Source organism: Gymnoscopelus microlampas (assembly GCF_963454915.1).
Source record: "Gymnoscopelus microlampas genome assembly, contig: SCAFFOLD_52, whole genome shotgun sequence".
NCBI classification, from domain to species: domain Eukaryota; kingdom Metazoa; phylum Chordata; class Actinopteri; order Myctophiformes; family Myctophidae; genus Gymnoscopelus; species Gymnoscopelus microlampas.
In genome coordinates this window covers 282-26,123 of record NW_028155753.1, presented here as the reverse complement: position 1 = coordinate 26,123, position 25,842 = coordinate 282, and the positions used below count along the sequence as shown (strand labels likewise).

At 42.8% G+C, this 25,842-nt stretch overlaps 1 protein-coding gene across 1 annotated transcript; it reads right to left on the bottom strand.

Moving 5' to 3' along the window:
- Positions 1-19,787: 19,787 nt before the first annotated feature.
- LOC311041294 (plasminogen-like) lies at positions 19,788-25,519 on the bottom strand (the record flags this gene model as incomplete). Its single annotated transcript, XM_084086202.1, has 6 exons — positions 19,788-19,821; positions 20,820-20,838; positions 22,608-22,701; positions 23,028-23,176; positions 23,737-23,924; positions 25,357-25,519. Coding segments are annotated over 6 exons (647 nt in total), but the record flags the coding sequence as incomplete, so codon positions are not given.
- Positions 25,520-25,842: the final 323 nt, after the last annotated feature.

Here is a 25,842-nt window from a genome sequence, read left to right as displayed (position 1 = left end):
TATAGAAAGATAATTGACACCAGCCAGGCTCCAGCTGACTTAATGGTTGATATTATGAAAAAAGTAAAACTCATCACGGAACGACAAGCAGGAGAAGGCAATTACAGATGCGCCCGTTGCGCACAATGTCATTTCACCGAAAGGTTTACGCACCCACTAACGGGGGCAAACGTTTTGATATCAAGGGCACTATAACATGCACAACCAAAAATGTTAAATACCTGCTAAAATGCCCATGCGGTCGAGGATATGTTGGTAAGACCAACAGGGCGCTAAAGACACGCATTTCCGAACACAGAAGCAGCATTCTACTACTACTTCTTGGCCCCCCCTCTCTTTCTTTTTTGTACATATTTTTCACCCTTCATATCAGTAACCTGCAAACTGATTGTATGACATTCTGTATAGTAGTGTGTATATCTGTCTGTCTCTTATATGTCAACATGATTTGTGTGCATGGGGATCTCATCTTAAACAAGCTAAGTGCTTAATGAGCTATCCAGTTTAGTAGACCTTGTATTGCGAATTTGTACTTCCATGTACTGTTATGTACTGTCATGTACTGTTCTCATGTCTTACTAAATAAAGTACATCAATCAATCAATCAATTCGCAACCAAGATCCAAAGAGCCCATGCAGTTGCAATGCACTTCATGTCCGCTAAGCACAATGTGGCCACTCACAGATTTCAGGGGATTGAACATGCCCTAGACGAGGAGGAGATCTTAGATTGCTGCTACAGCGGGGATCTTTTTGGATTTAGGCCTACACCCTACACTATGTCTCCTAAAGGAATGAATGAGGACTTCCCAATCAGCCACTTTCTTTAATTATAACTGTTGTTTCCTATGTTTAATGTAGCCTACCTGATTATTTAAATTCTGTTTTCTATAGATGTTATTAACCAAGTGTCCGTTTTTTTCACTGTTGTAAATGTTGAACACTGTATCTATTAGATACTTTTTCTCTATATGATTACCCTGTGGTGTTGTCCCCCCCACTGATTGATAACGTGACATGTGGGTGTCTATTTAAGTGGGTGAGGTACACACTTCTCGAGTTTGACCTGATGAAGAGCCTTGGCTCGAAACGTTGGCAATAAATTTACATTGGAGCAGATGAGTGTGCCTGTTTATTATTTTTCTTCATATTTCCTTCCAACCCAGCACCTCAATTAAGTGATGTGCGCATTAGTTTTTACCTGTATGATATGTAACTCCCTTTCTATTATATGCTATATCAATAAAAAATCATGGCTGCATGGGGCGCACTGACGTGCCATGGACACATGTATTTCTAGACTTTTGCGAGAAATATATATATATATATATATATATATATATATATATATATATATATATATATATATATATATATATATATATATATATATATATATTATATTATATTATATATGTATATACACACACACACACACACACACACACACACACACACACACACACACACACACACACACACACACACACACACACAGTCAGTCCACATGCATAGCGCTGCATGAAGGAAAATTCTGACTCGTGGTCGCGGTAACTCGCAGATTAATGGCCTGACCTACAAATAATATTTTGGGGGAAAAAATGGACCGCGGTCCGCCTGTTGAGTAGGCCTACCCCTGAATTAAAGCATCGAATAATATATATATAATATATATATAGATAGATAATAAACAGTTAAGCAGGGAAACAATTCATTACATTTCAATAAGTAGTAAACTAAAAGGGAATAAACAACTTAAATGCACTGCTTATAATTTCAGGAATAAACAAATAAATAGGTGTGAATCACTCAATTGGTGCATCCAAATCAAACATAATGTGCAGTCCATATCATAACGTGGCACACACACTTATGTGCGCTCATTAACTCCCTCTGGGAGAGCAAACGTCCTGATGGCCCACTTGACATCAAAGGGAGTTGGGATCGAAGGACTTACGGTGGCCATACACTACTGCCATTCAATCATGATTGATTGAGCTGATTGAGATGACATCATGATTTCTCCATGAGTCTTTGCTTTCGAGGAAAAAACAACAACAATTTAGTAGGTGTGATGCTTCAGTCAATGAATCAACAGCGGTCGTTAACTCCCCACTGGGACATCAGACAAACTTGATGGCCCATTTGGGCACACATAAAAGGTGATTAGGATCGAAGGCACTTAGTTTGTAGACAGACGCACAAGGCATGAATGGATGACAGTGATCGTAGGTTTCGGTGACTGTCTTGTTTGTAGCGAGCTGTGTGCGGCCGGGGAACAAGCGGCCATTAAATTATGATTATTTTGATTATTATGATGATGATGATGATGATGATGATCATTATTATTATTGTTATTATTATTATTATTATTATTATTATTATTATTATTATTATTATTATTATTGTCATAAAATAGCTAAACAATCCATTTTACGCACAGCAGCCCAAATACAGGTCATGGTCCAGGTCCGGACAGTTCATTCTTCAAATAGGCCAGTAACATTAGTATTTATCTGATGAAGGTAAATGCTTCATCAGTAGGCTATTAAATAAGGTGTTTAGGCTATTTCAATGGCATTCGTCCAAGACAAGTGGAGTTTACTGGCCAGCTAAATAACAGACATAGCATATTCCTTCTGTAAATGGGGTGTGGTTGGTTGGTCAAAGACGCACACAGGAATGAATAGGAAAGTTGGCAGTGTTAAAAGGTCATGTCAGGCAGTCGCTGTATAGTTCTTATACCATAAGAAGCGCACACCTCTCTCTCATCATCTGATTAGGTAAAAAATAACGGGTGCGCAAGGCGCACTGTGCCGCGAGCTTGATCCATTTGATCCAGTTGTCACTGTGCCTGCTATGTTATTTGTTATATGATGGTTGCAGTCACGCGTAATTGCGCATGACACATGCGTGCCACACATATTTGATTAATATTATGATTATTATGATGATAATGATTATAATGCAATACACATGGGACGTTATACAAGCATTATATGATTTCGTTTTGATATTATTTCAACAGGGCATCATTCGAGAAGGCTTTCTGTCCGTCAGTCATTCACTGTTTGTCATTATAATAATAATATGAATAATTATGAATAATAATAATCATCTTATTGACTATATGCGCGGACAGACAGACACAGAGATGCGTGTCGAAATGGCGGGACTCTTGAAAAAAAAATAAAGTGCCATGCTGCCAGTCCGACACTGTCGGAATGGCAGGTCGTTTATGGAAATGGGAAAGTGCCACCACTCCGACAATTAGAAGTCAATGTCGGAGTGGGGGGATGTCGAAATGGAAGGCTGTTCCCAGAGTTGGTTGGGTAGAGTGAACTGGAAAACCGCAAGGTTCCCAGTTTGATCCCGGGCTGGGGCGCTCCCCTAGAGTTAGTGTCGAAGTGTCCTTGAGCAAGATGCTGAACCCCTAATTGCTCTCGATGAGCAGGTTGGTGCCTTGCATGGTTTCCTCCGCCATCGGTGTATGAATGTGTGTGTGAATGGGTTAATGGCACAATCAATGTAAAGCGCTTCGGATAGAAGCGCTATATAAATGCACCATTTACCATTTACCATTTTTACCACACCCACACCGAACCCTTCTATGTGGTCTACGTGGATGAAGACTCGCCACTTCTGCCCTTTGGAACTGAACCTTTTGATGAAGCCCAGCTAGGAGACTTTTTCCGTCCCTTCGAGTCTATTAGCTACAAGGGGCAGACAACAAGCGCCCCCCCTCTTTTCTGGTGAGCAGCTTTGAACTTCAACTATAACATAGGCACTGTTGCAGCGGTGAGGTCTACAAAAACAAGCCCAAAAGGACCAACTTGGTTGTATGTTCACACACACATGGGTTCCCCGGCAAAAGGAGTTCATACGGTATAGTATCAAAATAAGTTTTACCACTTTAAATCTACATACATCGGCTATTTAAAAACTAAAAAACATATATATACAGTATATATTTGCAATATTTTTAAAACATTTTAACTACAGAAAATATTTTCGGATGGGGGCGTCCATGGGCAAACACATTAATTTGGGGGGTCCTTGACATGAAAATGTTTGAAAGACACTGGTTTAAACAACATTAGGAAGCAAGCCCAAACTAGAAAAAGTGCTCCTCGGAGCACAGGTGTCCGCCAGGTCAGGTAGGATAGTGTGGGGCAGCAATGTTCAGAATTCGCCAATCAGGCTGGAATGTGAAAAATCAGACGGATCGGAACGGATCCGTCTTGATCAGTTGAGAGATCATGTGTACCGATTTGTGTGATGTTTGGATAAAATCTGAAGGAGTAATATAAAAGAATGAGTTTTATATAAGTTGTGGCGCTGTAATAGGGCAATGTTGAAAGGGTGGCATTTGTTCGTCAACGTAGTGCGTGCGAAGTTTCACTTGCAATCGGACGCTGCGTTCATGATTTGCAACATTTTGTTCAAAACGGGCCACTCCTGCAAACTTTAGACGTCAATCTTAGCCAATCAGGATGGAATATGAAACATCTAACAGATCCGTCTTGATCACATGACTATAGAGCATAGTGGGAATGTGCGTGCAAAATTTCACGGAAATTGCAAGCTGTGTTCATGATTTGAGGCATTTAGTTAAAAACGGAGCACTCCTGCAAACTTTGGAAGCCATTTTTAGCCAATCAGGATTATGAAAAATCTGAAAGACCTGTTTTGTGTAATGACTGTAGAGATACTGTGTACCGATTCGCGTGACGTTTGGGCAAAACCTGTAGGAGCACTGTCAAAAAGCGGCCTAGCAAAAAGCGGCCTCTTGGTGGCGCTATAACAGGCCCATGTGAAAAATTCGCAGAAGTTCTGAATTGGTATCCAGAGAGTGTGAGTGCACAGTTTCGCTGTGATCAAGCCAACGGTGCCGGAGATTACCTGTACACAGACGGACACACACACACGGACGGACGGACGGACAGGGTGCAAAACATACTATCTTGCCATGCCTTTCGGCCTGGCAGAGACAATAAGCAACTACACTTTGGAAACAAGCCCAAAAAAACACAACCCACAACAACGAATATTTACAAGCCACTTTACTGAAAAACAAGGCCAAAGTTGCTTAGAATAAGCGGACATGGCAACACTGAACGTAGGCCACTGTCTGATTAGTCTCGACTGTTGCCTCCCACAATTTTCAAATGTTTCCGGTCATACAGTCTGGGACTCGGAAGCTCTGATCATGATTAGAATATAAACCGGATGTGAAGCCTCCTCTCCACTTCCGTTTTGTCTTTACAGTCACGCAAATGTATCCTAATATAAATACAAATCATCTAAGTATATTTAGCTTGCTGCTTAGCAGAAATGGAAATAAAAAGTTTAAATGTAAAGATATTTTAAAATATATTTTCGTGAACGGAAGTGCCAGGTTCCTCTCTCGGATTTCGCAAGGTGTAGTTCCAGACTCTATATAGCATTCAGAGATTGTGGAATAATTGTCTGGCTACGCGAGACTACTGTCGATAGTTACTGCAGTTAGACCCTCCCGTACAAATCCACTTCGTTAGGGGCCACCTACGGAGCAGACTGGACCAAGATAATTGGCCAGAGGGGGAGGGGAGGAGTAGACTGACATTCTGACACATTTGGTTTGAAGCATTGAGATATCCCGACTCTCCGTCCCCCACTGTCAAATGAAATGGGCTGGGCTGCGTTAAAATCACACAGCAGAGCAATTTATATATATATATATATATATATATATATATATTTATTTATTTATTTTTTATTTATTTTTTGTTTTGTTTTTGCCTTGCAACCAGTTGGACCGGCCCAATTGCAGGCCCACCGGGAAAAGTCCCAGTCAAATAAACAGTCAGTCCCCCCGTTAAATACCAGCCCCCGACTTGGCAACACTTTGAAATGGCTCCAAAAACACGATCTATCTCATCAAATGTTTGATGGAGGTTTATATCGTTGCTGTCGGGCAGAAAACATGTATCTCCATATTTCAATGTTTATGTTTTATTTTTAAATCATCAACTAAATTAGTTATTAACCACATAAGCCCTACTTGTATGGACGGGTGCAGTACGTTAGTCCGGTTACATGGCGGCTTTCCGACATGTCGCCTTTCCGACGTTAACGAACCCTATACCTAACCCTCACCCTAACCCTAACCGCACGCGGAAGCCACTAGTCGGAGTGGCGAGATGTCGGCATGGAAGACGGTTACCGTTAGTCCGACAGCGCATTCCTCCGACAGCGCAGCGCTCCGACGTTTCCAATACTAAACCCGAACCAAACCCGCACCCTAACCCTAACCGCACGCGGATGCCACATAGTCGGAGAAAAGGTCTGTCGGATTAACGCATGCCTCCCGTATGGACGTGTATGGAGAGGGATTTTCACCAGCCAACCTTTCTTCAAAACAGTACATGGTACTTTGCTGTCCGATTGCGGAAATAAAACAATATCACGAGTGCATTAAGTGTCGAAAAAAGTGTCAGAAATAAAACTGCATTGCTACGTGTATACAACTTGCATGATCAATATAGATTACACTCAAAGGTGATGACGACAGATGGGAGGAGGCCCGGCATTGTTCTAGTCCAGTGGTTCTCAACCAGTGGTCCAGGGACCACTCCTTGAGGGGGTTCCAGGTGGTCCTCAGCTAAATGATGGAGAGTTGGTAATCAAATGGACCCTTTTATTAGATCTTTAACTCTTGAGAGTGTAAAATGAAACCAATTGGACCCTCACAGGTCCATTTGGTTTCGTTTTACACTCTCGAGAGTTAAACTGTTGTTAAACATCTGCATTACTTAATTTACAAGAAGTCTACACAATTAGAGAATGTTGAAGAATTGTTATTTTGATCAACGTTTGCCTTTTATCTTACCTATGGTACCACATCAATACTGCATGGAATTGTGGACAAAATCGTATCCATCGATAACAACAAAGTCTTGGGTCTGAGAGGCTAAATATCCTCAAATTGTGGTCCGTGGCTCAAATGCCGAATAAAATATTGGACCTTGATATGAAAAAGGTTAAAAACCACTGTTCTAGTCTACTTTATCACAGTATAGCCAATGGATCTTTTTCTGTCCATGTATGGACAGTGACAATGTTATATTGCACTTCATGCAGTTGCTTGCTTCATTAGGTCATGCTCAGAATGTATTTATATACTTGATACTTGAGATTTAAAGTCACTGCATGTTAGTATATGCATATGTAAAGGACAAATAAAGGAAAGTTGAACTTGAATGTTCTCCCTGTTCTGTTCTCAGCTCTAGGTGCAACACTGCCCTGTACATGGGCCTGTCACAATTATTACATAATTGTCTAATCCAGAGGTGGGGACTTGGACTCGAGACTCAAGACTCGACTTGACTTGAAGTCCCGATTTTGATGACTTTAGACTTGCTTGACCAAATCAAAAATAGACTTGGACTTGCTTGGGACTTGAATGCGAAAGACTTGAGACTTGACTTGACTTGAACGCTAAAGACTTGAGACTTGACTTGACTTGACTTGAGCCCTCTTGACTTGAAAATTCAAGTCTTTTCAAGTCACTTTCAAGTCACTTAAGCAAGCCAAAAATGTTTAAAAAGTGTGCATCAACTATAATGTTATTAGTCAGAAATCCCGGCCGTCAGTGACACCTAGTGTAGTGTTGCCAAAGCTGCTTATTTACCCTAACTTTTGGACAAAATTTGGCTTGTTTTTGGCTTGTTTTTGGAAGTCGGTTCGCTTGTTTCTCTCCCGATACTTGGCAACACTGGCCCACATGTTGCACGTTACCAAACAAACAACACACCGGCTTCACTCCTGCCGTCGCTGCTGGAACTGAAGCCAGGTGGAATAAAATGTCAACTCCAGCAGTTATAGCTGTCGGTTTTAAAGATTAAGACAAGACGAGAAAAGCAGTATGCAAGGCAAGACCTATACTTCACATTAACATTACTGCGTGCTAAGTGCAAACTATAACCAGTGGTGGAAAGTAACTAAGTACATTTATTCAAGTACTTTACTTAAGTATTCGCAATTTTCAGTACTTTTACTTCTACATTACAGTCATTTAGCAGACGCTTTTATCCAAAGTGACTTACAGTAAGTGCATTCAACATAGGTAGGGAACTAAACTACTAATCACCAGAAGTCTTAAGTGCATTTTCTGCAAAAACAAGCAACCAAGAGTATACCTAGCGCTAAGGTAAAAGTGCAATATATCAGCTACCTACTTCTTCTCAACTACATATGAGAGGCAGATATTAGCCTACTTTTACTCCACTACAAAATTGAAAACTTTAGGTACCAATTACTTTGTAGATTTTGGTTATTAATACAAAACATACATTGACCACTTCAGCGCTATATACATTTCCTCTTCTACCCCGGATTTGAACGCGGTTTCCAGTGCAAGTGCTAAAATGTCACCATCGTGATAATAGAGCCTGCCTGCTTGATCAGAGGATACACTGAATTTGTGTCAGATCCTGTGTCTAGGTGAGACATGGCCTTTGACATTATCTAAATGTCTCAATAGAAGAGCAGGGAGACAAAATACAACCACCCTGATTGTATAAGTTATATTGTAGTAACATACTCTACCATACAGATTGTACAAAATTACATTATATTCATTAAAAAGGGCCCTTTTAAACCCTGTCCTCAAGGAGGAAATTAAAAGTACAGTATCTGCGTTCTGTTGGCCTGGAAGAACCCTTGTTTTAAAACAAATGCAAATTGTGAAAAATGCTCATGATTTATGTAAATCTTTACATATCTTGAATTAACATTTTGACTTGTTTGGGACTCGAAACAAAAGGTTAAGACTTGTTTGGGACTCGAAACAAAAGGTTAGGACTTGTGTGGGACTCGAACCAAAATGCTAAGGACTTGTGTGGGACTCGAAACAAAAAGCTGAGGCTGTGTTGACTTGGACTTGACTCGGGACTTGAGAGCAAAGACTTGAGACTCGACTTGGACTTGCAACATAGGGACTTTGTCCCACCTCTGGTCTAATCCCAATAATTTGAGATAACAATCATTTAGTTTTTTTGTTGTTGACATTTTGAAAGTATAAAGTTACGTCAGTCATTTCTTTGTATATTTAACTACTCATTGAGTGCCAATGACGTCTTTTGACGGCCGTTTTCAGTGTGCCATTACTGCCAATGACGTCTTTTGACGTCACCTAAAAATTTTGGGGTATTTTTTTTATTTTTTAATCTCAAAGGAACTATTTTCAAAAAGTTAATGCTCCATCCACTTCAATGTTAAAAAATAAACACAGAAAAAAAAAATCAAATTTTTCCTACATAGCCTAATCATGGCACAGGGATCAACAAGCTTGAAATAAGCCTGGCAGTGAATGAGTTGTCATATCTGCCCTCTGGATTTTTTGTTTATGAAGCTTAAAAGCCAATTAAAGAACATTTTAATATGTTCAATGCCAAAAACACAATTAAATCAATAATCACAATCATTTGTGTAACAATGAATTGTCAGGTAAAATGTCATGATCGTGCCAGCCCTGCCTCAGATCAGTATTATTGCCAGCAAGCAGGACAATATCGACCTGTCTCATGTCCTGGTTCATTGCAGGGCAGAGGGTTAGTCCATGGATAGTTTATGGTTGGTTTATGGTCACGTTTATGGCCTTTCCGTTGCTAAATGAAATTAAATTATGAGAAGCCAGAGGCCTGATTACTGGAAATGATCATGTGCATAGTGCGTTGCTATGCACACTGAGCTCCCACCCATTCCATTTGCAGCACTTGATACAACAACCTTTGGACAACTCTGGGTAATCGAGAGAGAGCGAGAGAGAGAGAGAGCGAGAGAGAGAGAGAGAGAGAGCGCAAAGCAGAGAGACATGGACTGGGCCAGAGTAACCCTTCGTGGTGCGAGGGAGGCTGCGACCCATTTTAGTGCCCCCGGGACCGTTTTGTCAACGGCGGGGTGAGGGGTGCTGCCGACGTGTTTCGGCACCGGTTTAATAACAATAACAATACAAACGATGTATACAACGCTTTTCTAGGTACTCAAAGTCGCTTTGGTTTAGCGCTCCTTCAGCAGTCCTAGGACAATATTGTGGCACTGTTACTTGCAACTTAGTCTATTTTTAATTGTTGGCCTGGCGTTTGGTGCCCTATAGAGCTTGGTGCCCAGGGCTGCAGACTCTAAGCCTGTGCATTAGGCCGGGCCTGCTGGACACAGAGTGCACAATATGTTAAAGGGATACTTCACCCCCAAAATATTACTTCAATATTATTCATTATAAATTATTCATTTTCTACTTTGAATACATCTACTCTGTTAAAATGTTCCTCCGGAAAAAAATCTCCTGTTATCGGACGGTCTGAGGTTGGCAGGTGTGCTAGTAGCCTGCCAAAGTTTGTACTTTTTTCCCTTTAAATGTCCATTTTCATTGACAATAGCCTGGTTCCAGACTGGACTTCTCTCCCAGTCCCTCCGAAGTTGTGAGGGAACACAGAGATTCCAGACTAATATCACAGCGTTTTTTTTAGATATTAGGGAAACTACATACAATAAGTACTACATTGTTTGGGCTTTTATCTTTGAGAGAAACTACGTCATCGGTTCGAATGATGTTGCTATAGTGACATCTAGCGGTGATGCGAATCTTCAATGATTTTTATTGGATATTATTACTGCCTATTATACCAACTGTATTGTATGTATACACATTATTGTGGGCTCGCTGCAGCAGCAGCGAGCACACTATAGATATCTTCACTATTTATTTATTCTCCCCCAAAAGTATGGTACCTAACTACTCCCACACACTTTCACTTAGAAACTCCATTCAAACTTCAAATAATCCAGCTAACTGTGGACAAGTGTGCTTGTACTTTTCTTTTTGAAAGTATTTATAGTTTTTGAACTATTTAACTTTAAGCACCCAATGCATTTCCAATGGTTTTAGTCCATGTACAAAATGTGTACTCCGTAGCATGCTGCGAACTTGAGTTATGGCTGTTTAAAGGCCAGCCAATGGGAAGACAGAGGGGGCGGGGCTTCAGCAATTCATGCTCGTCCCGTATTGGTGGTCTAAGTCCACATACCAAATTTGGACTTGGTGGCATGCTGCAAACTGGAGTTATAGCTGTTTAAAATCCCGTGCTCATCCCGTGCTCATACGGGCGGACGGACATAACATACGCTGGGGGTCCCTGGACCCCTCTTTGATAACTTCAGCAATTCATGCTGGGCCCTATTGGTGGTCTAAGTCCACATACCAAATTTGGACTTGGTGGCATGCTGCAAACTGGAGTTATAGCTGTTTAAAATCCCGTGCTCATCCCGTGCTCATACGGGCGGACGGACATAACATACGCTGGGGGTCCCTGGACCCCTCTTTGATAACTTCAGCAATTCATGCTCGGCCCTTATTGGTGGTCTAAGTTCACATACCAAATTTGGACTTGGTGGCATGCTGCAAACTGGAGTTATAGCTGTTTAAAATCCCGTGCTCATCCCGTGCTCATACAGGCGGACGGACATAACATACGCTAGGGGTCCCTGGACCCCTCTTTGATAACCGGTGGCACGTGTGGCCAATGAGAGGAGAGATGGCATAGGCAATCTCCAAGTCTGTGTGTGTGTGTGTGTGTGTGTGTGTGTGTGTGTGTGTGTGTGTGTGTGTGTGTGTGTGTGTGTGTGTGTGTGTGTGTGTGTGCGTGTGTTTGTATGTGTTGCGTCTTTGCCGTGCTCATCCCGGGCTCATACGGACGGACACACAGACACGGAGTCAAAGTCAAGTGTAGAGCGGTTGGCACCGCTAAAAAGCAGAGGTGGTGAGACATTGTTAAAGGAGGAGTTCAGTCAGTTCACCCAAAAAAAATACTTATTTTCTATCAATTACACACCCCATGAAGCCTTGATTTCATGGATTTATTTTTGTTTTTGTGGCATTCCTAAGACAATAATTTGATGACCGTGTGTATTTCCGGTAGCCTGGTAAACCCTCCCTCCGGAAATCTCATTTCCATTTGATTTCAGAAGTGAGTCTGGCCTGATCCGCCTTTCTGCAATATTGGCTGTGGCCTGGAGTTGGGCGGGAGTAATACCGTTGACTGACAACCCCTTCAGCCAATGATCGTTTTTCCCCTTCAGCCAATTGCAGTGGATTTTTACCACCTCCGGCACTTATATGACGCAACGGGACTTTTGAGATCGCCATGCCCAAAATAGGTTGCCTTATTGGGATACATGCGTGTCACAGCCCGTCCCTCCCGGTTCTCTGAATTTATATTTTTAAATAGGCTCTGTCATGATTAATTGACCACATATATGAAGTTAAACAACTAAATTCTATCCAAACGATATCTTAAAAGTAAATTCCGTGCCTCAAAAACAAAGTTTGAGACAGTTTTAAAACCGAGAATAAGTAGTGACGGCACTCGCACAAAAAAACAATGGCTGCCGTTCGTCTTTTTTCACTGCAGTCAGGCTGCACTCGGCTTCATTCAGGCTCACTCGAACTCGCCACCTGATTGGCCAACTGTCGCTGTCAATCACAGAACGATGAGCGAATATAAGAGCCAATATTGCAGAGAGGCGGATCAGGCCAGACTCACTTCTGAAATCAAATGGAAATGAGATTTCCGGAGGGAGGGTTTACCAGGCTATATTTCCGGTAGGAGACACAAATAATCTACCTAATGTATCCTGTAGGAGACGGGAATCAAATTATTAGCTTAGGAATGCGACAAAAACAAAAAAGAATCGATGGATTCAAGGCTTCATAGGGTGTGCAATTGATAGAAAATAAGTCATTTTTTGGGTGAACTCCTCCTTTAAAGGCTGAGTTAAAAGAGGACTCGATTATAGCATTTACTGTACTAATGTCCAGATGTCCATACGCTAACTGATAGTGACCTGGTGGGACTTTGCATTTCAAATGATGTAAGACCAATCTTGAGGTAAGTGTAATGGGCCAGGCCCAGTAATCATTAAAGGGAAGCATTTATACAGATTATATAGGTAGGTACTGTGATGGTCAATTCCTTAAAACACTTAGGATCTTTGTATTTGCAATGACCAGTTAAAGATATCTGAAGATGTATGGTAACATAGCTGATGGTAGCAGTTATTGAGGAGTGCAAAGTTAGCACAGATGTAGGCTACATTAACAGTACCAGTGTCCACTTTTGTATAATCACCACCTTCAAAACAAAAAAACACAACACTTATCAGGTAAATCCTTATCTACTATAAACAAATAATTTAAAAGTTTTAGACCAGTATGTTAATTTTTTTTAGCTGACCAAGAGGGTGATACGTTTGCTGACCAATCAGCGCAAGCTAAAGTTGTATCGGGATATAGTATAGGACAGCTGACCAAACAACACAGCTAAAGTTCCACCACGCACTTAAGGGGCACCCCCATAAACTTCACTAAAAGAACTTACTATGTCAAACATGGATGAAACATGAAACTCGGATGCTAGATGGTTTGGTAGAATTCATGGTTGAGAAGACACTGCAGTTTATGCGGGCACAAAGGAGCCAAAACACTGAGCAGAAAACAACGACCCTCGACGGTCACAGAATGACTGCATACCAAGAACACGCGTGGGATGCCAGCATGAGACCATCCATGTTCTGAGCCAACTGTCTCCCCACACTGTGGGAAAATCCCAGTGGTAATACCATTTTGTTTGCCAGGGCAATTCCTCGTTGACTGTAATGTTAATCTATTCATGAAATTGAAGTGTTGATTAATTAATAATGTTCTCATCTTTTTGAATAAATAAGGCAATGGGAAACAAATACAACGCAGTAATCATCGTTTCTTGGGATATCCAACTGCATACAGAATCAGCCTAAGCCGTTGGTGAGGTCTGATGAAGCCCTATACACCTGATGTTGGAAAACCTTGAGCAGAGAGGAATGCCCAGTTGTTAATCTATATTTATTAAATATCCACCTTTTATTTGCTCTGGGTGAAGCGAGTGATAAAAGTGCAGAGAGTTATGGTTTGATTCGGCTACCTGATGAATTATTGAAAAATAAAGTGCCACCATGCACTGAGCAACGAACAAGTAACATATTGTATCTGGCTGAAAATCAGCCACCTGTAGTTCCTGGTCATGTGGTAGAATTCATAGCAGAGGAGACGCTGGAATCTATTATAAGACCGAGCATAAACAAATTATCACCCGGGAATTCGTCTATGTCCAGGTGTTTGTTGGATAATGAAAACGTAAACAAATGTCTGGGTGATAATGTATGTGTAGTGTAATGTACAGTAGCATATATTTTCATATTATATTTAATCCCAGGTAATCCCACTCACTTGGTTCTGAGGCTGATCTGCCATGGCCATGAGTGAGGTTTTGATATACAGCCTAAAGGCATACGGAAAATAAAACGTGGAGAGACAGGTGACACGCCACACTCCCGCTTCATTCCCGCTGCAGTGGAAGACAAGAAACAACAACAGTGAAATACAACACTATGTTTACATTTGTTTTGATATAATTTCCCCCCAAAACACATTGGAAGCCAAGTCTGGTTGACACTGTGTAGACACCTAATGATCCATTAGTTCTTCAGGTAATGCATGCCTGCCTAAATCTGTCTTAATACTTTAATCTGAATATAAAAGTTATAATTTAATATGATATCAATGACTGTTGCAGTTGCAATCAATAGTCCTTTAATTTCAGGGTATTTCCCAGGCTTTAGTTCAAATTGATATAAAACATTTGAAGACCTTGCCAACACACTGCAAAATTACATTTAATTTTACCGTGCTAAAATTTACATTTTAGCACGGTTAATGACACGATGGAGACTAATTGTCTCCGCCAGGCCGTAAGGCATGGCGAGAGAGTATGTTTTGCACCCCGTCCGCCCGTCCGTCCGTCCGTCCGTCTGTGACCAGCTAATCTCTGGCACCGTTGGCTTGATCGCAGCCAAACTGTGCACACACACTCCCTGGATGCCAATTCAGAACCTCTGCCCAAATTTATTTACATGGGCCTGTTATAGCACCACCAGGAGGCCGCTTTTTGCTAAACAATTTTTTTGACAGTACTCCTACAGATTTTGTCCAAACGTCACGCAAATCGGTACACAGTATCTCTATAGTCATTAAACGATAATATTTTTCATATTCCATCCTGATTGGCTAAGATTAGCTTCCTAAGTTTGCAGGAGTGCTTCTTTCTGAACAAAATGCCTCAAATCATGAACACAGCATGCAATTTCCGGGAAATTGTGCACGCACATTCCCACCAGGCTGAGGAAGAAATGCCACTTGACATTTTTCAAATCAGCCTCATGGTGGCGCTATAACAGGCCGATTCGTGTTTTTACCTATAATTGCACCGATCTGTGTAAAACTTTGTATGTGCACCATAGACATATAAAGGTAGACGCCTCCTTCGGCTCTAAGGCGTCTGTATCTCGGGCGCGCACCAGCTTCCGCCCTTAGTCTCGTGCGTCACAGAAGGGGACCACTGGTTGAGAACCATTGCACTGACAAGTCCCGGAGAAGACGCACTGTGATTAGCCAGTAGTCAAAGCGCTGTGAGCGCTGTGATTGGCCAGTAGTCACTATGAGTGGACTAAGGGCGGAAGTGATACAAGTATTGCGATACAGGTTGCTCCAATGTACTGCAGAGGCCAATGAGGTATCTAGGTTTCTATATCTATGATGTGCACTCCCTAGAGGCCAAAGAAACACGTTTGCCTGCATCTTTTACATCTGACTTTTATAGTGCCACCAGGAGGCCGACTTATGTAAAACACATTTTTGGATATTACTCCTTAAGATTGTATCCAAATCTCACTCAAATCGGTACACATGATCTCTATAATCATGTGATCAAGATGGATCTGTTAGATTTTTCATATTCCATCCTTACTGGCTAAGATTGACCTCTAAAGCTTGCAGGAGTGGCCCGTTTTCAACAAAATGCCGCAAATCATCACCGGGTTCGATTGCGGTGAAAGTTTGCTCACACATTTGCACTACAATGAGGAAGAAATGCCACCCTTCCACATTGCCCTGTTATAGCGCCACCAGCAGGTCTAATTTAACAAAACACATTTTTGGAACAAAATGCCTCAAATCATGAATGCAGCGTCCAATTGCCATCAAAGGTCTAAGAAGAAATGCCACCCTTTTCACATTATAGCGCCACCAGTAGATAACCTACCTGACCTGGTGGAGACCTGTGCTCCGAGGAGCACTTTTTCTAGTTCATACTGTAGCAGCGAGTGGTTGCAGCTTTATTCACCCTTCGGCAATAATCTATCTATAATTTCAGTGTGTGTGTGTGTGTGTGTGTGTGTGTGTGTGTGTGTGTGTGCGTTACGCAGTCATGCCAGGCCGCGTAACGGTGTGTGTGTGCCCTGGTGTTGGCAGCACGACGGTGAAGCTCCGGTGAACGCCAATGTTGTTTGTATAACTACTAACAACCGCACCCGTTGTAACTACCACCGTTAATGTAGTGGGTGCAGATTTGAGATGCATTTGCAACTTCTATGGATTATGTGCCTGATCACGACGATCAAGCTTGTATACAAGCAAGCATTACTCACCGGTAGAATCTACCAACAGCCGCGCCCCCCTGACACCCCCCCCCCTGCCGTGAACATTCACTGGGGGAGAGAGGCAACAAACCCGGCTGCCTTCCAGCAGTATGTCCGCCCGCTGTCGGAACAGCAATGGATGGCTTTCCAGGCCCATGAGAAGATCTACAGGGACCGCTTGAACACCAAGCGACAATGCGAGACCTTTGCTTCCTCTGGAGATCCAGGAAAGTGGAAAAAGCTCGCTACATTACTCAATGGAATATTCTTCAAGAACAGAGTTTTTACAGCTCAGAGCCACAGTGGTACACCATTTGGAATACAACTTCTGAAATATGTGGCGAGAGTTTTGAAGAAGTTCCCACGTTTACATCCATATCCTGAGGTTTTGACAGCTGCATCAACAGCTGACTGGATACGCCTCCAGCTGTGTTCACTGCGCGACACCGTCCTGCCGTCACTGGAGACAGCAGCGCGCCCCAGTTCCACCAGGGGGCGTAAAGTCAGCGGGAAAAAACTAGCTGATCTCTGGCAGAACAAGAGATCTAAGGCGATCCAGGTAATACTAAATAACAGCGAGCACCCCGACCCCCCCCCCACTGCCCCAGCGACACTGCAGTCATACAATCCTATTATGACAATAAGTGTAAAAATCAAAGGCATACTGAAGAGCTCCCACCCCCACCTTGGCACAGAGATGTGCCACCACCTGAACCAACATTCTTCCCTAACACAGAGCACTTTAATGTTGAGGAGGTACAGGCTGTTTTACATGGCCTTCCTAACAATAAAGCCAGCGGTATAGATGGGGTGACATACGAGACCCTTAAAGCCACGCAGTCATGCCAGATCTCAACATCCATCTTTAATGTCTGTTTGGAGAATAAAAGAGTACCAGACTAATGGAAGGGAGCTTTAATCCACCGCATCCCCAAAAAAGACAATATCCGTGAGGATTTAACAACATGGAGAGACATATCTCTCCTGCCTACCATCTACAAGGTCTTCATGAAGTGCATACTCGCCAGAGTCCTCCCCTGGTTGGTGGATGCTGACATCTTGTCCACCAAGCAGAAGGCCTATATCAACAGGCAGGGTATGAACGAACATGTTTTCTGCCTTAAAACAGGGATAGATGACTTTAAACATGAGTCCTGCAAACTGTATTCAGTGTTTCTTGATTTCAGGGATGCCTTTGGAACATTAACTCACAATGTCATGATTAGATCTTTGGAGGAAATACAGCTACCCCAACTATTTATTGGCATAGTGAAATATGTTTACAAGGACTCCTTTATTCAAGTAATTTGTGGAAAACAACTAACACAACCAACACCTCAGCAGGACAGTGCTCATCCACTCAAGGCAGAGTATAGGATGTTGCCATCTGGCCGCCGTCTAGAGGCCTCTGGTGCTAGAAATAACAGGTATAAGCACTCTTTTGTACCTGCCTCGATTCATGCAGCCAACGCTGCTAGGAACAGGTAAAGAATGTTGTTGTTGATGATGATGATGATGATGATGATGATGGTGTATAATTAAGCACTTTATGCCAGCACTTTATATCATAGCACTTTTCTGGATGGAGCTTTTATTTTTTCTGACAACGGTGCACGAACAAGCACTTTATGCCAGCACTTTATATCGAAGCACTTTCTGGATGTAGCCTTTTTTATTATTTTTTATTGTCTTTCTATACTTGCACTAGAATGCCCAGGTTTCTGTTTATGCAATGATGTCCCACGTCCTTGTTGTCCTGTACTGTCTGTATGTTTTAAACTACTACTACCTCTTTGCTGTAAACCTAATTGCCCTTTTGGGACACTAATAAAGACCTTGAACCTTGAACCTTGAACCTCTACAGATAGGCATTAAGACTGGCTGCCCATGGAGCGCAGTAAATTTCATAATTGCCACTAACCAATGGATAAAGTGGATGTGTGAATGTGCCCCCCATGGTGTAATCTCCCCCAACCCTGTACAGGGCTATGCAGATGACATTTCATTAGCCTCTAGAGAAGAGAGCACCATTAAGACCATGCTCGCCAGGACAGATACGTTTCTAGAATGGTCAGGCCTAGAGGTTAAAAACACGAAATGTGCCGTTTTGTATGAGAGGAGAAGTGGCGGGAACAGGTGGTATCACTCGAGAGCAGATACACACCCAGTGTTTACAATAGCATCGGAACCTATACGTGTGTACTCCCTTCACGAGACATACAATTACCTAGGGCATAAAATTAACATTGCAGGTGAATGGCAAGAGCAAGTTGACAACATCCTGTCTGAGTATACAGCTAGGCTGGACCTGGTTGACAGATGTCCACTGCCCCTGTCCATGAAGCTGGAAGCTGTCAGACAGGTGGCACTTTCCAAAGTACAACACCTGTTCTCCAATGTCCACATCAAACAAAAGGTACTGTATGAGATGAACAACAAAACTGTGAGCCTGGTGCGAAAATGGTTTGGACTCAATTCACACAGTACACGCGACATTATCTTTCATCCACAGTGGGAGGGAGGATTGGGGCTGCCAAACGTGGTATGGATTTACACCAGCATGCGGATATCACATCTTCTGAAAATGCTGAATAACGATGACAAGGATGTCAGGGAGCTGGCTCGATCCTCCCTGTTCCTGGACCTAAGGAGGCGTAAGGTCCCACTGGCCAGGGAGTCAGAGCCCCATTTCCTCGGATTCAGGAGGAAACCCAGCGGAAAACTCGACACCCGTTCCGCTGGTTTTGGTGTCTGGTCGGACTGGCCAGACCTGAACGACCTCTGTGTCCGCACTGGAGTGTCGTTAGAGTGGGTGCGGTCTGACTCAGAGACTGTGAGGGTCTCAGAGGACATTACAACTGACCCCCTCACCCAGGTCAGGGCAACAGTCACCTATGCTGGTCACAGTCACCTGCTAACAGCTACAGGTGCCAGACGAGTCCTCATGGATCTACACCAACATCAACAACAACAACACTGGACTGGACTAAAACTCCAAGGGAAACTCGCCTGTCTTCCCTATGCTGATCACTCTGTCTCACACTCATTCCTTAAAGGGACATTTCACCCCTGGAAGAAACTGACCCAATGGTAATGAAGTTTAGGACTCAATTATTATTATTTTTGTGAATGATCTGTGTTTTGAGATATATAGTAATCTTCGAACATCTCGTGACGTTATTTACGTCACGAGATGTTACATCATTCCTTTCCGCACTACATGTTGTCTCGACGCGTCATGCAGCCAGCGGACAGCCCCCCACCCCCCTCCTGCCAGAGATTTTAGACACAACAGAACACAGAAAACAGCCCAAACTGCGCATTTGTTCGCGGACCTTTTGTTAAATTTGAAGAGTGACGCATTACTTTACCTGAGTTACATCTTCTGATAGTTGTACTTGAATGTTGACATGAAATAATAATCCTGTGTAGTGTTTCACAAGCGCAAGCGTGAAAGAATCCAAATACAACGTGGAGATGGTAAACAAACTGACTTCCAGTGTTGCCAGATATTGTGAAAGAAATAAGAAACCAGGTATATGAAAACAAGCCCAAAAGAAGATAACTAAGCCAAGAGCACTTTAACATGGGATATTATATATTTGAAAAATGCCGATCTACAAGCTCACAACACGTTGCGATGTTACCCATTGTGAGCTTGTAGATCTGCTATTTTCCAAAAAATCTTGAGGGGAAAAAAGTGCAAAATGTGGAGTATTTTTTAATCGTTTAACAACACATATTTGGTTGGGGCTTCCTGGCACAAAATATAATTTCAGATCGGGGTCCGTGGAAAAATACATGAACATCTTTGAGAACCACTGGTTTAAACAACAATCAAAACATTTGGATACAAGCCCAAATATCAACTACATTTTAGAAAGAAGCCGCTTATAATAAGCAGACATGGCAACACTGCCATGCTGTTTCAACGTTGTTGCTGGAGATCCCACCCACACCGCACCTCCCCTGCCACAAGGAGGGGCAGTGCACCAAAAGCATTATGGTCATTGTAGTAATAAGCAGTCCAGTCAAAACCTAGTCAAACACACAGATTTCATTATTTTTCTGGCCATAGGGTGCACATTTTAAATTGTGCTACTGTTATCTACTACAAATACTATTACCATTGAGTGATTGCAGTTTCTTCCAGGGGTGAAATGCTCCTTTAAGAACACTGCACTCAATGAGGTCATCATCACATTCACCATAAAAGCCAGACTACAAGTCCTTCCCACCAGACTCAACCTTTCCATATGGTTTCCCACCAGTCAAGCTCCTCATTGTCTGCACCACACCACAGAACAGATCACTGAAACACTGTCACACATCTTGAATGGCTGTTATGCATACAAAGGGATGTACATTGCACGCCACGATAGAATAGTGGAACTCATCGCAAAGGACATATCAAAAAATCATGCACCCTTAGTGAGAATGTACAAACATTCCGTGTCATTTCATCCATGTTTCATCTCTGTGATAACCCAGACATATTTACATCTTTGACAGCTAATACACCAGATGTTGTTGTGGTTGATGAAGAGTCCAGAGAGGTGTTTGTATTAGAGATAGCCTGCACCTTTGACCCTAGTCTAGAGGAAGCCTTTATGACCAAGGTCATTAAATACCAACCACTTCTACATACCATCTCAGAGCTGGGCTATAGGTGCAGACTATTTGTTTTTATATTTGGCAGCCTAGGACATACCCACAGACTGGTTGTTAGAGGGTTCCAACAACTTGGGATGCCCAAAAAGGAGGCAAAAAGGCTGGCAAAGTATTGTTCTATTTCTGCTATAATTGGCAGCCGCCACATATGGCGGAGACGCGGTTACTTATACCCATAGAGAAACTGAGTGACATACTTATTGTATCATGAAGACGTATTCCATGATTTTGTGATGTAATCTCACTGCACCTTTAATATGTGTGTCCTTGTATACTCTCCTTTGTGTGGACAAATAAATGGTTAAAATGTGTGTGTGTGTGTGTGTGTGTGTGTGTGTGTGTGTGTGTGTATGTGTGTGTGTGTGTGTGTGTGTGTGTGTGTGTGTGTGTGTGTGTGTGTGTGTGCGCGCGCGCGCGCGCGTGCGTGCGTGCGTGCGTGTGTGTGCGTGTCTTGGGCATAACTCAAGCACTGCACTGGCCGACAGACTTCAAACTTGGCATGTCACAGTTGACCCAGAGGTGTGCAGAAGTGCCTTTAGTCCAGGGGCCAAGCCAGATTATAGTACCACCCAAGGTAGGTGACCGTAAATCCTTTATATTTCTGTCTTCCTTCATGTCTCTAGTTAATAGTTTGGTATGATACATCTGCCAATCTAGTGGCTTAATGACAGTTATCACTCACTAAACAAATGTGTGTCATTGATATGACTTCTAGACAATACTTTTTGGAAACCAATGGTCTTATAAACAGTTGACCCTAAGGTAATTTTAACAGTAGAATCCATTTCTGCTGAGGAAATGTTGGTATTGTGCATATTTAATGAGGTAATTTGCTTATTTGAACACATTTGTGGAAATAATTACATGATAAATACAATTACAGTTAGATATTTCAAAAGGTGTAAAACATATGTGGGGAAAAATAGTGGTCTATGACCTACTGGCAATGTGCAAAAGCAATTTGGTGCTGATCGGACCAATGATTTGCCAGTTTTGCGAGACAAACTGTTACAAGCTGTAGGCCTAGTTGACAAATCCAACACATCGGCTTCATGGACTGGCCTAGCTCTGTGTCACGTTTGTGCAGCTGCATCATTATACCGTAAAGTGGTAACATGCTGCTTGCATGCAATAGAAGTAGAACTCTTTTACAGGACAATGCATAAAATGTCTGTATCGCGTTCGGCAAAGAGATTTGATGTAGAGGAAAAAAAGGAGAGGCCAAGTATAGACCCTTGGTTGACAAAGTATATAGAGTGGTTAACACTGAGGATCTTACAGTGTAGAATGGGACCCAGACATATTGGGGGCGTCAAGGCCAAATGCATACAAAACTGGGTGTTATTCAAATTAAAAGGTTGATGATAATCTCTGGATAAACATACCACAGTTAGGGATCTGGCAGTAATCCCATTTCTTGTTCACATCAGTGGTGTAACACCACGGACCGTTCACATCATTGTCGGGGTTTCTGCAACTCTGACAGTAAGACAACAAAGAATTATTAAAGCCGCACTTAATTTATACATGGTGTAGAACAAAGTATAAATCAAGCTTAACACTTTTCAGCGTTACACTTTTCGGTATATATTTGTTATAGGGCTAATATTCCATTAGCAGCCATGAAACTGAGCAGTCCTCTGTGTCTCTGAAATGCCACTGAAGTTGTGATGAAAAGTTTACTCCTGTGAGTCACACACATGGGCATGCATGCAAGCGTGTGTGCGCGCACGGATGCACGCACGCATGCACGCGCGCGCACGCACGCACACACACGTCACACACACACACAGACACACACTTACATTGCTCTCTAGCCCTTTGGTGGGGTGTGTCTCAGGGGTGAAACTGTTGTGTCGGTGGGGTGTCTGTGCGGGCCAGGCCTGACAGGTGACTCCCAGCAGGGTCATGGAGGTAGAACCATTGTAAGTTGCTCCATTCCCCCACTTGCAGTCTGACAGAAACACACAGATGGATGGATGGATGGATGTAATTTAGGATGTAATAATTAATGTTTAGATAAGATACTTCCATTCAAACGAGGGAGGCGAGTGATTGAACAATCAGGTGAACAAAGAGTTCAGTGATTGAATGTCTGTGTGTGTGTGTGTGTGTGTGTGTGTGTGTGTGTGTGTGTGTGTGTGTGTGTGTGTGTGTGTGTGTGTGTGTGTGTGTGTGTGTGTGTGTGTGTGTGTGTGTGTGTGTGTGGGTGGGTGTGGGTGTGTGGGTGTGTGTATGAATGAAGCATAAAGACTGCCCCCAAACAAAACAAGCTACTAGTCAGATTTTAGTGAATGAATATACTGTAGAACAAAATTAGGTGAATGAATGGATGTATAAGAAAAATCATGATTGATTGAATGAATGAGCCAATGATTGTATGAGTGAGTGAGTGAGTGAGTGAGTGAGTGAGTGAGTGAGTGAGTGAGTGAGTGAATTAATGAATGAATACATTTGTGAATGTGTGAATGAATGAATTAGGGATGAACATCAATCTAAGACTCAATTAGTCACCTCTTTCTGGGGTGGTCTGAGTGGCTGCGGGCAGAGTGGGGACCGCTGGTTTGGTTGGTAAGACCCCAGAAGGTTTGGCGGAGCACTTCTCCGGGTTGCAGTACTCCCAGCGAACAGCAGGATCAGTGGTGTAACACCAGGGAGCTCGGTCTCCGTCGGGGTTCCTGCACAGGTTCCGTCTCAGGTCACTGTCACACAGGCAGAGAGGAAGAGCACTGATCGTGACCATTTTCTTTGGTATTTCGGCAGTTAAAAACAATCACCACAATCATGTCATGTGACAGTGTTTGTGGTGAACTGGGTGAAGTTGTAGCTCATGGTCCAAAGTTGCCACGGCATGAGAATCCCTGGCAGAAGGAAATCTGTGCAGAGTTGAAAAAGATTCCTGCAATCATTCAGCATCTACCAGAAAAACATACAAGTCCCAATTCCTGCAGTAGCAGATCAATTGAGGGCATTCTGGACAGGATGGCTCGACCACGTCAGCTTCAAGTGTGCGGATGATAAGAAGAACCTGCAGAACCTCAAGGTAACTGCTGGTAACCTTTTCCATGGGGGCATGGGCTACTTACAGGACAGCCACGCGGTGCGTAAGGCTCAGGACGAGGCCGCCCTGTCCCGCATTCAGGCTCCAGCCAGGGGTGCATTTCTCCTTTCCGACATGTCGCCTTTCCGACGTTGACGAACCCTATACCTAACCCTAACCCTAACCCTAACCGCACGCGGAAGCCACTAGTCGGAGTGGTGAGATGTCGGAATGGAGAGTGAACACCTCCAGCCAGACCCCCTCCCCCCAAACCTTAAGTGGGTATAAATGGCTTTGACTGAAGCACAACGTTCATGAAAGAGGGTGTCAATCGTCCCTTGTTTAAGGGTTAAAAGGGTCTGTGGGGTCCCTTTGTCACTGTGTGAGAAATGTACTATAACAACAATGTCCTCACTGGCATTCCCAGAGTGAAATATATGTTATAACCACAATAGACCACCGAAGTCCTGACGTCACTCGTTCATCCCCAGGTTCGTAAAGTAATTTTGCTATGGAGAATAACATTGGGTCATCATAGAATCGTCTCATATAAGAATTGTGGTCCAAAAATAAACAAACTGTCTCGGCGATATTGTCAGGGAGGAGGTTCTGTATCGTTTATGATAGTCAGTCACTTATATTTGATACAGTCTGTTTCTGGCGAAAATGTAACTAATTCGGCGGAAGTAACGTTATCGTTTTCTCACCGTCAGTTGATGCTTCATATCCATAAGAGTCAAACCGCTGGGGTCACTTGTTTATTTTTGGAACACAGTTCTTATTTGACGCTATATTAAAGACGTCTATGGGATTCAGAATGGGGGTGGAAAACCGCGAACCAGGTAGACAAGCCAAGGATGTGTAAATTATGTCAGACTTCGGTGGTCTATGTCCCCACTTGGAAGCCCGGCTTGGAACCTGAGCTGTAAGTTTGTCTGCATGGCTAGAGAGAGCATCTTTGTCCTCACCTTCCTGTCTCTCTCTCTCTCTCTCTGTGATGGTCCTAAATTACATCAAGCAAAACAATCGGTGAAAAAACGATTTAAAATGTTGATCAAACAAATGCTGTTGTATCGCAGAGCATTGTTTCTCACCTTAGTGGGAAGGCCTGTGGGGTTTTCTTGTGCCTGTGAGGGGTCATGGAGCTCCAAGCCTGACACTTCTTGCCACTGATGGTCACTGTGGTCGCGCCGCGGTAGCTCGACCCGTCCCCCACGTAACAGTCATCGTCCTCTACAGCAGGGACAACTGGCTCATCTGCAACAAACACAGGCAATTATCTCCATTTAGGAAGAGGAAGTGATACAGTACAGGAGGAAGAAGAAGACGTAGGTAAGGTTGGTTACACAGAGTGATGTTAACGTAACCACCTTGATTGATTGATTGAACACTTTATTAACAGTTTGCAAATAGTAGAAGGTACGTATATAAAATGGCGCTAAAAGGATAACACCATTAACATCCATTGTGGTCCTGCGTATTCAATTAATCAAAATTTAATTGAACCTGGCTCTCCTGCATGGAAAACCAAACATCTACCAGTCATCCAAAGAGGAACACTTCCTGACCACCGGAGATAT